At 36.7% G+C, this 13,824-nt stretch overlaps 1 protein-coding gene across 1 annotated transcript; it reads right to left on the reverse strand.

Moving 5' to 3' along the window:
- Window positions 1–10,241: 10,241 nt before the first annotated feature.
- On the reverse strand, window positions 10,242–11,546 carry LOC115443545 (spermatogenesis-associated protein 17). Its single transcript, XM_030168998.2, has 2 exons — window positions 11,164–11,546; window positions 10,242–11,075 (listed from the first exon to the last, which is right to left on the reverse strand). Exons 1-2 carry the CDS (start codon window positions 11,458–11,460, stop codon window positions 10,302–10,304), a joined length of 1,071 nt encoding a protein of 356 aa, XP_030024858.2. The 5' UTR covers window positions 11,461–11,546; the 3' UTR covers window positions 10,242–10,301.
- Between the last annotated feature and the right edge of the window lie 2,278 nt (window positions 11,547–13,824).

Consider the following 13,824-nt stretch of genomic DNA (forward strand, 5'->3'; position numbering starts at 1 on the left):
TTTATATATGAAAATAATTTCAGTATCTAAGTATAGTTTGACATAGAAAAGATGTAGGAAGTTCGCATTTTAATGTAAAGTACAGTGAATAGTTTTAAAGAGCTCTCAGGTACAAATTTTGTAGACCCAAAGCGCAGACTGATTTATATCGAATGTTGCGTCAGGGCGACAGTGACAAATGACGTCACCGGGCCGGTCACGGGCCGCATGTTTTACGTCACTTGCTCTGTATACGCGGCCGCGACGCAACGACATATTCCGCCTTGTTTATAGCTCACCCGTATATTTGAGTTATGGCGGGTTTGTCTCACGCGTAACGCCCAAAAAGATGAATTTATGGGTAAGAAGTACGCAAAACACGGAATATTTTATGCGTATGAGTGGCAGCGGTTGTGTGATGGCGCTTTTCGCGGCAATTTACGATGTCATCTAGGGTAACCAGATCAGTTTATTTATTTTAAGGGTATTAGCTCGACGAATACAAAATATACGGATAAAAATCACATGCAAATATTCTTTATTATATTTATATTGTGGTTCCTTATCGATCTCATCTAATTTAGGGCGGATATTTCAATCATCAAATAAAATTAAATCGTAGGATAAAGTACCTACAACACGAATGAATTAGAAATACAAGTTGTAGGAACGTAGTTGTTCAATTGTCTCACCTTTATTTTTAGTCAGATTACAGTTTATTTGAGGGATAACATATCTGACAATTAAAAAATCAGCCCTAAGCACATAACTAAATTCATGGCTAAAAACGAATTTTTCCCACAAAATATGGAACCCATGGTGAGTCTACTAACATCCAAACCAGTCCACACAGAAAAGTTACGAAATAAAAGCATACGTATGTTCCTTTAATTGTTCGTGGAATTTTGTATCCACATTATACATTCACAGAAACTATCGAATACTGGGATTTAACTTCTGTTGATTTTTAAATGTCAAAAGTTGTCGCCAACAAAGCGCTCTTCATGGTAAAACAAAAATAAAATACAATTTTTCAACGGCTGACAAAGTCGAAACTCGCCAGTCGAAACCAACAAATCACCGCCTTTATTTTTAAACTTTTTAATGCATTTATATAAATTCGAACGATTCAAATGAATTCTATTTATTCCTTTCGAATAATATTACTATACTGCATAATGGGATAGTGTTGTACCGTATAATTCATCGTCCATTCGACATTCCACATATCCTGACAATACTTTTTTTAAAAGTATCGTAAACCTATTATATCGACAATGTTTTAATGTCTAGTGGCGAGGTACGGCTATAAATATTGAAATTCATAAACCTCGAAACAAAATTTTAATACGTTACGTCCTTACAATATTGATCACTCAACAACAAAACTCAACTATCGCTCACGGAATTTCCTAGTACCCTTTGTAGTCCCGCGGATCTTCATTAACATTAGCACGTCGAAGTTTTAATTGTGATAAATCATGTTTAAACACGTATTTAGAATCGTATTCGTTTAATGAGAGCTCGCGTATTCTCCGTATAATTACAACGATCATTAATAACTCTGTGCTAACGGATGAGACATTGCTTTAATACCACGTCACACAGGCTGACACTAATGTCACAACCCACGTTATTGTTTCTGCCGCGGGTTTGCCGCCATTGACAATATTCAATGAGAATTGTTTTGGCTTCAGATAGTTGTGGTATGTCTTATATATAAGGACGTTCGAAAGGTTTGTCACCGACCACTGTTTTGTCTAAATTTGTCGCTAGGCAGTGTGGCATCTGTTTGAAAAATATGATCAGTGATACTCTTATGGGTGCGTCTTTGGATTTAAGTCTAAGTTATTTGTCAAATATTGGGTGAAAAACTTAAACGAACAGACGAACTGAATTTTATTCGGTTTAATATAAACAATAATTAGTTGAAACTTTTAATCGCTTTTCATGTTTAATAAATGGTATGAGTTGTTAAACCCGCCACGTGGTTTATCTTCTGTCTTTAGGGGATTAAACACAATATATTATGATTTAAAATATTCTCATACGAGTCAGAAATCAGAAATGATGAGATGAAAAATCTATAAAGAGCAAAGATATAAGTATAAGAGCAAAGATACGAATTACTACTATTATAATGTTAAAGATAATAAAGATGTTTCGATATTTGATTACAACTACCTGCTAAGTAGATTTGGGTGCAAATATATCTGGAGCAAGCGCTAATAATAATATCAGCCCTATGTTATATACTGTCCCATTGCTGGGCTCAGGTCTCCTTGATTACTGAGAGGGTTTAGGCCTTATTCCGCTGGTTTGGTGCCTGCTGACAGACTTTACATACCTTCGAAATTTTTATGGATCCTTACGATGTTTTTCTCCATTACGTTAAAGCGTGCGATAATTCATTAAGAATACAAACATCACTTTATAAAAGTCAGTGATGCGACCTTGGGTTTTGAACCTGCAGACATTAGTCTCGACTGTCAGTTCTACTTCCGACTGAGCCATTGTCACTAGAACAAGTCCTAGATTAACTTTATGTTTTATATTTAACCCGGGTAAGTTCACAAGGACAGTTTTACCTCAAGAAAGTATATTCATGCTCATGATTCTTGTATCCGTCCGTTGTACACAGGGTGTAAAACCCACCATAGTGCCCCACCTAAATATGTCGCGTTCGAGGATCATCCTGTATACTTGGTTGCAAACAGGCCGCCATAATCGTGTTGTTGGTGAGAGGTAATCATCCCTTGTCTAATTCCACTGTATCTGGAACCAACTCTACTTACGATCAGGTGCAGTAGGTTTTCTCTTCTTTTCTTCTTTACTTTCTCGTGCCCATAAAAAAATAATCATGAAGACAGAGCCGTAAGCAAAAACATTCTTATATTATAAAAGAGCGAAAAGAAATTGTATTTACGTTTTAAAGTACCCTTATGCTAAATGGTTCATAATATAAAAGGCTCAGCCGAAAACATTGGAAAGAACTTTTTCAGACAACCTTATCGTTTTAATAGCTTAATTAATTACTTTTATTCAATTACTCTTCTGATATAATGAAAATAATAAAAGCCTATTTAAGTGTATAGTTAAAACGAGATAATTTATTAAGGATATTTCCTTTAGCTGAAAACTCAGTGAGCAGTCAATCAATTAGGTAATTACGAGGAAAAAATATTTAAAGCATTATGAACTGTATAATGATTACTGGAATTAAAAGTATATTTTATAACAAATCTTACTGTCATTCTATTATAATTACAGCTTTAATGACAACAGATATTTTAAAAAGGCCTAATTTTATTCGACTATGCGATAAAAATATATTTTATGTAAATTTTTCAAACCGCTGTTACGGAAATGGCATCAAATGAAATGGTCATTTAATATTCATTGACAATAAAATTGAGGGAACGGCGGAAAATTGTCATTTCAAAAGGCTCATTAGCCCTAATTACGATCGAGTGAGACTAGAACATTTCGATTTAAATTCAACAAACATTCTGATTATCCTTGACCTATTTAAATATGTATGTGTAAGAGATGTACGTAAATACAACATCTACCATTGTGGTTTTTATTTAAGAAAATTACAGCAAAACATATTATTCTGTTCAATTATTACAAATTGTTAATCTGCCTACATATGAAATAAATAAATATTTTTTTTTATAAATAAAGATGGGAATTAGAAGAAGAAAATGTTATGTCCTTCTAAATAAATTAATTTCAAACTAACTTCCCAATAGTACTCAAAACGCCAAGAATTCAACTCTATTTCCAAGACTTATAATATCTGAACAGTAGTAGTAATAGCTGTTGTATTAGTACAACAAACAACCTCGAAATATAATACTTTAGAACTACTGTTATATACATTCGGTAACGAAACGCTACGACAACTCCCAAAATATGATACCCTTTATCTGCTTCAATATATTTCTTACTTAGCAATAACTCGGAGGAAAATGTTGCGCATAAACAGTCGTACTACGCGTCTACGCGATTTCGTAGACGCGTAGGCCGCCTAACTGATATTTGCTTTTCGTAGCGCATCTCGTACGTCACGTCACATTTCATAAAGCCGAGATTTCCATTCACATAAAAGGCAATTCTCACAATAAACAAAAACAGAATAATTTATTTTGATAAATTATTCTGTTTTTGTCATCATCATCATCATAGGAGCACAATTGCTAATAACCTCGAATTTATGCTTGTAAAGATAATGTAGTTATTATAATTGTTGCCAATATTTCTTACAGCTATGCTCATACAACAATTAGAATCGAATGGTATTCTTTTATCTCACAATTATACCTTAATTATAGGTATCAAAGCTTTCTAACTAATAAACACAACATATTTTCTCCTTCCAGAAATGATTAATACCTCAAATCGGCTACACCAGCAGTACAACCTCTGGAGTTCGACAAAACATGTTTGCCGAAGTTTCCAACTGTATCGACTTAATAAGAAATATCATGATGAATGGGAGTTGAGACCTTGTAATTTATGCTTTTAGCCCTTCCAGTGTTACAGACACAGACATTTGAATTAAGTAGCAGAGTTTAAAATGTTGCCAATAAAATAATGTTAAATAGGTAATGTATTTTCAACTATACAGACAACCGATAGATAAAAATCTCAATGGAACGAATAACCGCAATGTAATAAATCATCTACATTTCTTTTTATGAAAAATAAACCGGACGAGTTGGAGAAGGTAAATGCCCAACGTAAGCGATAAGTCATCACCGCCGGCCATAAACATTACGGAAATAAAAATTAAATAATTTTTCCTTGTTATGTCTATGTAATTCAAAATCCATTTCTATTACTAAGCTCATAAAGCTTTAAATAAACCTCACACAGCCATACCCGCAATGTATTTAGTTCATCCACGACATCTCATTCAAACTGACTTCACTAAACCTTCTTTCAAGGCATCGAGCCACTCTCACACCTCACTGACGACTGTACGTGTTTGTTTGTTCGTTTCACACGTTGACGACGTGTCGAGACGAGTACTGTTCAGCTTTTCGAGTAGTAAAGGATCGCTTTTTACGCTCGGATGTTTGAAGCTAACTACGCTCATGGGATTTGGCGAATTTGACGCTTATTAATCTGGCTTATGGAACTTTGCCGGGTTTGTTTTGTTAGATGTTAATATTAGGGTAACTTGTTTCTAAAATCATTTGTTTGACTTAAATATGTTATATACTGTATTTATATTTTGGAATGATAAAATTCGTATAACCAGAATCTCACGTTGAAAAGTAACATAAAACAGTTGTTGTTCCCTTCAAGTATAAGCATGAAACACACCGCGGCTTGTAATAAACATTCCAGCAATAAAACACTTTACAAACACCACTAAAATCGTTTCCACTCCGTTGAAATTTCAACTGGAACCCGAGGAGACAACAATTTAAAATCGGAGACAGTATTTGTAACAAAACTTTACGGCTTTAACAATAGAAACAAAAACGACTAGGGTGTTGTGTTTGTAAGAGTAGGTTGGAGTGATGTCGTTTGTTACGATCCGTTGACCGAATGATTCAATGCGGGTCCACCATTCAGTTTTATCCAGTGAATCGGAACGAACGGTTCTGTCGTCCGCGCCGCACGCCGAGAGCGCTGACGAACGAGCGAACCAGAATTGCGTCCCACTCGTACCAGCAAAGCACCCGATAAAACACTTCCACTGAACTAAAATTTCACCAAATTGAAAACCCTCGCGCTTAGCACGCCGCTTTTAGTGCGAACTATTCATTGAAATTGTTATTTCGTGTTCTGTTACAGTTATTTTTCAATCAAAAAGCTGAACGTTTATTTGTTTGAAATGGCGGTATCCAATCTCCGCTGTTTGATTTAGACTGCACATCCTAATGTCATATCAATAATTGAGTTGCTTTTTGTTTGAATAACCAAATTGGTGTGGACATGCACTTCGTGCGTTTTTCAAATATTTGACGGAATTTTGAACATTTTTCTAACGCTGTTTGAAATTGATCGTCGGATTAGGAATTAGAACAGCGTTTCGATCGCCGAAAATTGAACGTGGAAATGTAAATATTTTGTAAACGGACGAAATCAATCTCGAGTCTAAAGTCTAGACCAACTAAGCCCTCAGCGCATCTCGACTTGTCCTCGACAAAACGTTGCCAATTTTCGTCGGTGTAATATGTAACACGTTGGCAGCAGGGCGGCTCGCGTCGCTCTCTCCACCGGCCCTTGACGCGTATCCGAGCGTCTGCGGATCACTAATTACTGCGTACCACCGTTCCTTCCGCATTTTTCATACAGATCACGGACCCACTCAAGTCTATATCGATTGGAAAGTTCTGGGGGAATTACTTGCGATACCGCAGAGGAATCGCCGGAATGCAGTGAGGGAATGCTCCTTTGTCTTCTTCAAAAGGTTGCGCAATTACGTAACTCAAACAATATTGTCGCTCTTGTCTTATTTCATTGGGTATTGGAAGAATTTATTCTGAGTGGTATAGTTTGTGTGGAAATATGAAATGTTGGTTATTGGATAAATCGCGTGATTCTTTTCATATTTATTTTTAGCGGTAAAATTGAATGTTTTATTATATACTGTATATAAGAAACAATATCAATTTATTTGTCAATTATTAGATCCTAATCTATATAACTAACTTGGAAAAATGACTCAGTAGATACTTACTATACTATACAATACGTGGAAAAATAGTTACTTTATTATAGCTTTCACAAACATGGATGTTTGCGGTACATTCCTAAATTCCCTGGTACTAATAAATGCGAGCTAATAAATTGTCAATATTATAAGTTCCGAAACTTCGTAAAGGTCGAACCAATTGATCGTCAAACAACGTCGTCAAGGTTAAACAATAAAACGATACATCAAACAAAATATGACAACAGTGACTGTCTCACACTCAAACAAAATTGATTTATCGGAACGGACGTCCCGAGAATTTATTACACCCAAAATAAAACTAAACGCTCTTTGTGAATAAAATGCCTTCTTGTTTTTATCTTTGGCGTTATATTACGTGTTTTCTACTGTTCCTGTTACAGAAGAAATATAATATGTTGTTGCTACAATTGTCAGCGAATAGCAAAACATATTTATATTGTTCTGTAACGTGATGTAACGAATCCAAAGGCATATTTGGTTAGATTCTAATTCCAACTACCTCAGGTATGATTTTGTAATAAAATAGTTGTCTTTTGCCTTAAGCAATCAAAGATTTTGTATATTAAGGTGGTCGTTTTCCTATACTAGTGGCTGTGAGCCGAGATACAATGGGTTCAAATCTGATTCACCTGGGCTGGTTCTCCCAGATCTGGTGTCCGTTAGGCAGGCGGCTGGTCGTAAAAACTAAGCCATATCTTTTCTACTACATGCTTGATGGTGTGCCGACCCAAAATTGAAGTGAGATAAGAATATGTATATACTTGGCAAATAATCTCAAATTCATGACTAGCGCTCTGATGTATCGTAAAAACTTGTACCGTATGCGACACCTTGGAGCAATAGTGTTTTATACACAAATACTACATTTTGCTTCGGGTTATTTGTGGGATGAATGTTCAAGACTGCGAAAGCAGTACGAAACCACGTCAAGGTTTGCCGAATTTGTTATTTTATTCTTTAAAATGTCTGTGTAGGTTGTAGGTGTTTTGTGAGACTAAAAACATCGCATCGACAAGGAAAAAAACATTGTGACCAAAGGCTTAGTTATTATATCGTTGCTTTTATCTGATTTTTATATGACGATAAAAAGCTGACTGACTGCCTCGGTGGCGTAGTTGTATTGCACGTCCGGTACAATAGCGCTCTGAGGTCCTGGGTTCGAATCCCGGGTCGGGCAAAGTGATATTTGGGTTTTTCTGCTCAGTATCAGCCCGGAGTCTGGGATTTGTGCCCGATATGGCGATAGGCTCGCCCCCTATCACATCATGGGACGGAACATACTTGGCGAAAAGTGGGTGCCCTAGTTGCGCCTCTGCATACCCCTTCGGGGATAAAATGCGTGATGTTATGTATGTATGTATGTATGATAAAAATCTCCAAAAAAAATCAAATCATTTATAAGCTGATTATTCTATAAAAATCAGACGATTACTTAACTATTTTTAATAGATTTCGAGTAAAAAAAATTATGACGTAACTGTCATTCGTGCACACTGTATTTTAACCTACAAATACCCAACCTCTGATGATGGAAAAATCAACTCTAACACAATCAGAACTTGAGCAAATATCTAATAACACAACTAGATAGAGGTAGCCCCTCACGCATGCCAGTACTCGTTGTTTTCTTTTTTGCACTTCAACAGCTCGGGTGCGTATCAACTACGTAGAGTGTCGGCGGCGGGTGTAAATTGAAACACTTGCAAATTTACCCCATACATTATTCATGTGCCAAACACCCTCACCCAGTCTGACAGTTACAGTTGATGCAAACTTTAGAAAACCGGAAGAGAAATAAACCCTAAATGTTTTAATGGCCTTTGGCGTTTACGATACAATTATTGCGTGAAATGTGATGTCCAATTGTTGTTTCGTAATGTTATATATGATTTCCATGAATTTTAATAATTAAGTTGTTCTAAACGTGTCGTGTCCTAGATCTATTAGGATGTTCGGAGTCATTGTCCTTTATATAAGATACAATACTTGTTTGCGAAAAGTTTTGTCGAGATATATTTAGCACATTAATGATGTATGTAGTAATTATTTGAAATTAAGTTGTGTGTATATTGTCTCTTCATGAAAGTCGTACGGAAAATAGCTTTGTTATTGAAACCAATGAAGCGTTTTTTAAATATCTAAGTACTTTTAAATATATATGTTATCCTCGAGAATATAGGCACAGGTGTAAACATTACATCCACTTACCCAAAATTATATCCATCGCGTGTGTTCATATAGAGCGAACCCATACAAAGAGTTATGTGACGTATACTTACAATAGGTCTGAGTAAAGTTTACAGCTGAAATAATATTAGGGTCCAAATAATTGTCTGTGGCCCGGAGACCTGCAAATCACATCCGTTCCACCAACTTGGTGGCACATAAGTAAAGTGGGTCAACTATTATACACCTAACAAATGGGTACCCGCCTTAAGTCGGGCTGTGCAATAAGGAGTCGGTTCAGAAACCCACAACCTGCATTATTCTGACCCTAATAAATTTGCCGAGTCAAACGACTGGTGTCAGACAAATGAGTTCGAAGACGTACACCGTAACAATTGTACCAGCGGCTTATATCGCATTATGTTTTATTAACATCCAGCGGCAATAGCCTAGTTAGGTGTGGAACGGACTGCCAAGACGAATGTCCTTAGGTTCAAATCCCCAAGGGCACGACTGACTTTTCTAAAAATCATGTGTGTATTCTTTGTGAATTTATCGTTCGCTTTAACGGTGAAGGAAAACATGGTGAGGAAACCTGCACATCTGAGAAGTTCTCTATAGGAATTTCCAAGGTATGTGAAGTCTACCAATCCGCACTAGGCCAGCATGGTGGAATAAGGCCTAATCCCTCTCAGTAGTAGAGGAGGCCCGTGCTCAGCAGTGGGCAAGTATATACAGGACTGATATTATTATTTATTATTATAACATCCATATATGAACGACGCGACGTCTAGAGTGGCGAGCTATTCAATTTGTCCCGTCGAGCTGTATTCGACTTCATTAAAAGAACTGCGAGAGCAAGTACAACTAACGCATCAAGGATTAAGTATCAAAGCAAGTTTCCTCGAGACATAAAAGTTCATGTATCCATTATGGTTAAGAAGTGAATTTGAAAAGGATAATTGCAGTTATGCTCTAACAAAATTATGCTGTTTAACGTATGACATTCTTTTGACATTATAAACAGGTAGTGAGTGAAGTGCCCTTCCTTTATTTTTGTTGAACACAAACGTGGCACAAAAATAATTCTGTTTTATTATTTACGTTGTAAATGTCGTATTATTACTTCGGACATAACAAATCATAATAAATGCCACCTCAAAACCTATACAAGCAAATGTTAATTTACAAAACACATTTTCCTTAGAGAGTTTAACGTAATTTCTTTCTCACCAAGGCGTTTCCTGGAAATAAATTACAAGTGTAAAATTCACAACAACAAAAGCAAAACAACAAAAGGCTCGCGGCTCGCAACATCCGGACGACCCTTCCAAACTTAGCAGCCTGATTACGGATTTCCGAGCAAGAAAAATAAAGGGAGAAATAATACGCAACCATGTAAAAACCAAGTGATTTCAAAAACACCACTCGGGCGCTCTTATCGCTCACCAACATTTTTTTATTTATCGACGTTCTCCACCGAACATTTCCTGGTTAGTAACACGTTTATATGAAAATCGACGTAATCGAACAAGGCTGGTTGTGGTGTGTAATGTCTGACATAAAGGTGGAATCGGGGATCCTTTTGCGGAACTGTGTCTCCACCTGGAGTAGGCGTGGGAGCTGGGGCGGGCGGCGACCGTGGTGTGGGAGACTTCGGCGGTGTAAAAGGACCTCTGCCTTCCAAATTAGTTCGAAGTCTTACCATCTTCCACAAAAAAGGCTCCTTATGGATAGCACCATGATGCCTGGCTAAATGTCGCGTGTCTTCTTTTTTTGGCCTCGGAGCCGTCAATTCGTACATTTCGGCCAAAGATAAATACCAATAGTCCGATCCGTCCCCTATTATTGGAAATAACCTCTTATTGGAAAAACCCGGTCGGTGTTTTCTCACGAACTCATCATATTTACGCTTCAATCTTTTCATGTAATCCGTGTAATGGATAGATTTGAGGAGCTTCTCGAATTCAGATAGTTGTGTTGTCCCCGGTTCGGAATAAACTCCGGCACAGACGTATGTCCTCAATAAATGGTGTAGTTTGAACACGACAAAGGCAAGCCATTGACGTGCTTCTTCTTCTAGAATTCTCAGGTCGTCAGCTCTGCTTCTGATGCCGAACTCGATAGCTTCTGCAACTCGTCTCTCACCACGCTCCGTCACCGTGACCAACCAACGGCGATATGATCGGTAGCAAAATTTAGTTCGCCTCGAATAATGTCCGCGCCAGAGGGCCTGTATTAAAAAGGCAAAACGTTCACGTTTTGTAAGCTAGTACAATATCTGCTAAATCCCAACGTAAGTAAGAAATATAAATAAATACCTGTATGATTTTACCGGCTCGGTCATAATGCTTGGCATGTTTGTGTCGGACAGCCCTTCTCAGAGCCATTCTGTAAGCTTTGCGAGCAATGTGGACTCTGAACGCGCATTGAATAATAGTTGCATTCTGCGACAACCATGCGATGTGTTTTCTGATAAGGAAACCTCTTGCAAAACGTTGCAATAGTAGGACTGCGAGGAACCGTTTGTGTCGACGCTCTTCTGCTAAATCAGCTCGCTCTTGTAGTTCAGTATAAAAAACATGCGGCGGTGGAAGCAAACGATTCACGGAAGCCATCAGAAATATTTGAATCAGTCTACATAACCGCAATTGGATGTCAAAACATTTTCCGACGTAAATAAATTTTGACAGGCCAACGCCAGTGCAGTAATCAAAAGGGTTGTGAATGAGGCAACAAAAAGAATCTTATATTCGGTAATAAGACCTACTTGGGGAGTCGTTCAGACGTATCTACACAGGTTTCTCTAGCAATAGCCACCCTCGCTTAATCATAATGACACTTTAGCCTCCTTTCAGGGATAGGGTCATATATTTTTTCTTGTGCCCTCAAATGAGGCAGGGTCGGTTGCCCATTTCGTTTCGTTCTCCCTGTGAGTCGTGGCACGAGTCGTATTTGGAGAGTGCTCACAGCCTCGACCCTCAGGTGAGCCCGTGTGAGACATCATGAATAATTCAACGATCAAATTGGCAAGGTGTGTCCGCTTGTTTATTTATTTTCCACCCAGAATTTAGTGGTAATATTCGTTCATACGAATGAACATAACACAATAATGAGTTACCACAATGAAGTCTGAATTAATGTCGTGAAAACATAATGGAATATTTCGCTTATTCTGACGCTTTGTTATTTATTTTGAGATAAATGTTTGATGTTATAAAATTGCGTATTCTACATTTTAGAAACGTTAAAATAGAAAATAAAAAGTAAAACCTCTTTGAGTCGTTAGCGGCTCTTTAGATTCGAGCTCCTAGGGGGATGGTGGACTTTAATAATTAACAATGTACCCGCAATGAGGCTTCTCATCAACAGAGGAAATAACGACGCTGGCAAATTTATCAACCATTTAATGTTTAGTGAGGATTGTAATTTAAACCTTAGCCCTTAGATGAGTAAATAAATAATATATCTTCCCACTTCTCCCCGGATTGATAAATAATAAAAGACTGGTGCCTTAATCTCTATGATGTACTACGTGATATTATATCTATTTTCTCCTAAATAAATTTGATAAATATTATTTTCTGTCAACTTTAAATGACTCAGCAATTGTGTATACATCGATATGTGTATAATTGTGTGTATGATATATACGTTACAATATAATTTTCGATAAATCCTTAACTGCATAAAGCGACATCTTCCGGAGTAAACCGACAAATTTCGCCTACTTTTAGAGTTTCCTTGCAAAACAATTACAGTTTACAGTTTGGACGTATGCGGCAGTTTTCCAATTTATGACAAACAATATTTTACCCCGAGCTTCAATTTTACACCACGTATAAATAACTCTAAAATAATATGTGTTAATACTAGCTGACCCGACGTTGAGACGTTGTCCCGTCGTAACTATGAATTTGCAGCGCGCCTTCTATCAATCGCTGACAGTTATTTCAAACAATTGATAGTTATATAAAATTAATATTTTCGTTAAGTTTTCTTTTGGGGATAACTAGACTGCCTCGTTTGCGTAGTTGTTCGCCAGTATCAGCTTGGAATAAAAAAATTGTGTCCGACGTGACTCACCCCTTATCATATCAAGCGACGGAATAGTCACAGCGGAAAGTAGGTACACCAGTTGCACTTCTGCCTACCCATTCAGGATCAAAAGCGTGTATATGTATCACATATAAAAACAATTCACCAAGTAACCATTTTAAAATCAACATAATTTCATGCACTTAATTTAATATAGTAAAAAAGTAACTTTTGGCTAATGACCTGCGGAACGAACGATATTTTTAAGTAGGTCAGCGACACTATTAAAACACTATTAGTGCATTGGTTACGAGTATAATATTATATGTTAGATGGCCAGGGTTCATTAAAATGTGTTGATTCTACGTTACTTTGGAAACTTAATTGATTACATTCGGAAGTAAACCGCGCTCCGTGTGTAGTTGAAAAATAACATTTTTCCAATTTGTTTCCTATATTTTACATGTAATTAAGAGATACTGTGAATAAAAATATACATTTTCATATATATTATAAAACAAATTTTCCGACTGGACTCTATAAACTAAAAACTTCTGAACGGACTTCGATGAAATTTTGTATGGAAGATATTTTGAGACTCTGCGAAGGATATAGGGTATTTATATTTTTATCCCGAAAAACTATATAACGGAACTGTTTTCCCCAAAAAACTCTTTCACCCAATCGAAACTACGAGCAAATGCTTGTCAGAAAATAAAATTCGCCATGGTAGAGCTAAGTCACGATGAACGCAAATTTATAGATATCTTTCATTATTCATAGGACAGTTTTCTCTATTCGATAAACACGACGAGCAAACATACTACATATACTATTATTAGTCTATCTTCAAATTACTTTTAAATTTTTTTTGTTGTCAGATCTAGCGTTTATAAAGTTTTACAAATACTGCAGTATACACCAGTAAAGGTTTATCACCTAGT

The sequence above is a fragment of the Manduca sexta genome, unplaced genomic scaffold (genome assembly GCF_014839805.1).
Source record: "Manduca sexta isolate Smith_Timp_Sample1 unplaced genomic scaffold, JHU_Msex_v1.0 HiC_scaffold_1704, whole genome shotgun sequence".
Lineage (NCBI taxonomy): Eukaryota > Metazoa > Arthropoda > Insecta > Lepidoptera > Sphingidae > Manduca > Manduca sexta.